This window comes from Eleutherodactylus coqui, unplaced genomic scaffold (assembly GCF_035609145.1).
Source record: "Eleutherodactylus coqui strain aEleCoq1 unplaced genomic scaffold, aEleCoq1.hap1 HAP1_SCAFFOLD_94, whole genome shotgun sequence".
Lineage (NCBI taxonomy): Eukaryota > Metazoa > Chordata > Amphibia > Anura > Eleutherodactylidae > Eleutherodactylus > Eleutherodactylus coqui.
This window is the reverse complement of record NW_027102104.1, coordinates 521,780-524,824: the sequence shown is the minus strand read 5'-3', so window position 1 is coordinate 524,824 and position 3,045 is coordinate 521,780. Positions and strand designations below refer to the sequence as shown.

At 46.1% G+C, this 3,045-nt stretch overlaps 1 gene segment (V, D, J or C); it reads left to right on the top strand.

Moving 5' to 3' along the window:
- The first annotated feature begins 2,124 nt into the window (after positions 1-2,124).
- Positions 2,125-2,626, top strand: LOC136597896 (immunoglobulin kappa variable 3-15-like). The segment is given in 2 exon segments: positions 2,125-2,180; positions 2,310-2,626. Coding segments are annotated over 2 exon segments (366 nt in total).
- Positions 2,627-3,045: the final 419 nt, after the last annotated feature.

The window sequence follows — 3,045 nt, the reverse complement described above, 5'->3', positions numbered from 1 at the left end:
TTATTAATTCTTAGGAGCAGAAGGGGTACATAAGTTATGAATATTATGCCCCTGAGCTCCTTACACCCCAGCTACACCCCTGATGTCTGGTGCTACACTGATGGGTCACTTAGGACCATGCTCACATGGTATTTTTCACTGCGTATTTGATATGGAATCTGCCCTAATTCCACATCAAATTAACATTTGAACTCTAATTATTTGTATTGGGAATCCCCGCTGTCATGTCAGGCAGACAGAAGAGCATCCACATTGCCACAAAACATTTTGGTTCCAACATAAAGCAGTCCGCAGGTGGATTTGCCACAGTAAAGTTCTGTGGAAAATCCGCCCTGTGTGAACCCAGCCTTACACTGACTACAAGCTAACAATCACAGGAGTGACAGAAGATGATGGAGCAGTATGTTCACAGTGTAGCCAATACCTGTGATGACTGACGTATGTTCACAGTGTAGACCTTTGTCCCGAAAAAATACCGGCCATGATAAAAGGGGGGGGGGGGCGTGTCGGGGGGGGGGGGGGGGTGACTTAGGGCGTGGCTTATCACTGAATTTTTTTCCTCCTTTATCTCCTGGATCCCGTCCTGTGCGCATGTGCGGGATCCAGGCCAGCGTGTTCTCACAAGTAGATGATGTTTAGTGTGATTCACACTCCATCTACTCACGAGTACACGCTGCAGACGCTCGCATGCAATCTACACATATATAATTATATACGTGAGATACCCAGGTGATCCCAGCATGGTCCATATCACTATATACAGGAGATACACCTCCCCTGTATATAGTGATGCTGATGTAAGGTAGATATGTCCTGTATGTAATTATATGTACAGCTGGTATAACGTATACCACCTAAACATACAAGATTACATGCAGCACATGGTACATACCTCATACCGCATGTACTGCTCCTTTGCTCTCCTCCTCGGGTCCCAACACTGTAACTACAGCGCCGGACGGACATCCATCCTGATCACCACACACATTACACACACAACTTCACTACATCCATGCTGATCCCCAGACATCACACACACACAGCTCTGCTACATCCATCCTTATGCCCAGACAAAATACACACAGCTCTGCTACATCCATCATGATCCCCACACAAATTACACACACAGCAGCATTACATCCATCCTGACCCCCACACACCTAACACACACAGCTTTACTACATCCCTCTTGACCCCCACACACATCGCACACACAGCTCAACTACATCCATTCTGACCCCCAGACATCACACACACAACTCCACTACATTCATCCTGATCCTGACACAAACACACACATAGCTGCAGAGTCCTACATTTCCTTAGCCCCCGTCGTCATGTGATCCCTGACTCCTCCCACACAGGATACCACATGACATGACATGACATGACATCATCGGAGGCCCTGGAAGCTGTCGGCTCTGCAGGTCTGTGTTTCTTCTGCCGGAGGAGAGTTAACCGGCGCTAGGGGGCAGTGCAGGCTCGGAAAGTACGGCCTGTAATAGGGCCGGTAAAAAAAATACCGGCACTGGCCTGACAGAAAAAATACCTGCCAGGCCGGTAGTTTACTGGCAGGGTGGCAACCCTTAGTGCTGACACACGGCTGCTGCAGTTTCCACCTGATTATCAGATGGCTGCACAATGTAGTGTGTAAACAGCGGCGTTACCTGCAAAACTGCTCACCAATAATCAATATGTAAACTATGCTGACATGTTGTTCAGCACATATTTCATCTGTAACACAACTGCCCAGAAGCTGCACTGCGAGGTTTTATCCTCAGATGTCCCATCCAGACTCCACAATGTAGGGATAGTTTTTCAAAAAGTTATATTATTTCACTTATTGGTCCGAAAGGGGAGAAAACAAACTGTATCTATTCCCCGGGTGCAGGAAGACCTAACTCCACCTCTGATGTAACGTCATCCTCAGCTGTCAGCTGTTATCTGCCAAATAATCTTCATTTCTGCATTCTAGAAGTCACATCACACATCGTAACCACAGAATTTCCATGTCCCCAGTATTTCCATACAGTCTCTGGGGTCTCCTGGAACCTCCCCCGTCACTCTCTATATAGATCTCATTGTACAGTCTCATCTTATAGTTTGTATCTGACAGTCCAGAAACACCAAGATGGTTTCTCGCTGTTATCTGCTGGCTGTGATCTTCATTTCTATTCAGGGTGAGAGATTAGGATCATTCCATGATTGTGTGTAGAGAAATCTATACGGTGGGATCAATCATCAGATCAGTATTTGTAGGAATAGATCCGCCATTTATCACTAATGACTATGTCTCTTCTAATCCTCAGGATCCTGTGGAGAGATTACAATGACTGTATCTCCAGATTATATCTCTGTGTCCCCCGGAGATACAGTCACCTTCTCATGTACATCCAGTGCTAGCACAGGGAATGGTATAAACTGGTACCAACAGAAACTAGGACAATCACCAAAGCTTCTTATATATAATGCAGTCACCCGACAAGCAGGAGTCCCAGACCGGTTCTCTGGTGTTACCGCTGGATCTCCTTACACCAACTACAAGTTAACAATCACAGGAGTGACAGCAGACGATATAGCACATTATTACTGTCAGCAGCGTTATAGCTTCCCTCTCACACAGTGATACAGAGTCGTACAAAAACCTCCTTCCTCATTCACCATCATGTCTCTATAATGAAGCTTCATCCAGCTATAAAGAGAGAACTGATGGGGCGTTCAGTGGTTTTGCTTCTGTTCACATCTGTGTTTTGGACTCCATTTGTAACAGAAGCCACAACAACCTGCAGAATTATTTGTAGTGTAACCCTGTTTGGGGGTATGAACACTATTCTTCCCTCAACACACTTTGGCGCTAACCTGTATGGGACATGGAGACCTAGAACCTTCACTGAATGGAAGAACAGGCATGAAGATTAGTTTTATCAATTCCTACACCCAGGATAAAGCCTTAGTATTAAGAAAGGATATCTCTGGGCGTGGCTTAGCCGAACACTGGGATGGCCGCTTAGTCCGGAGCTCCGAGACTCCTTGCTCTCTAAAGCA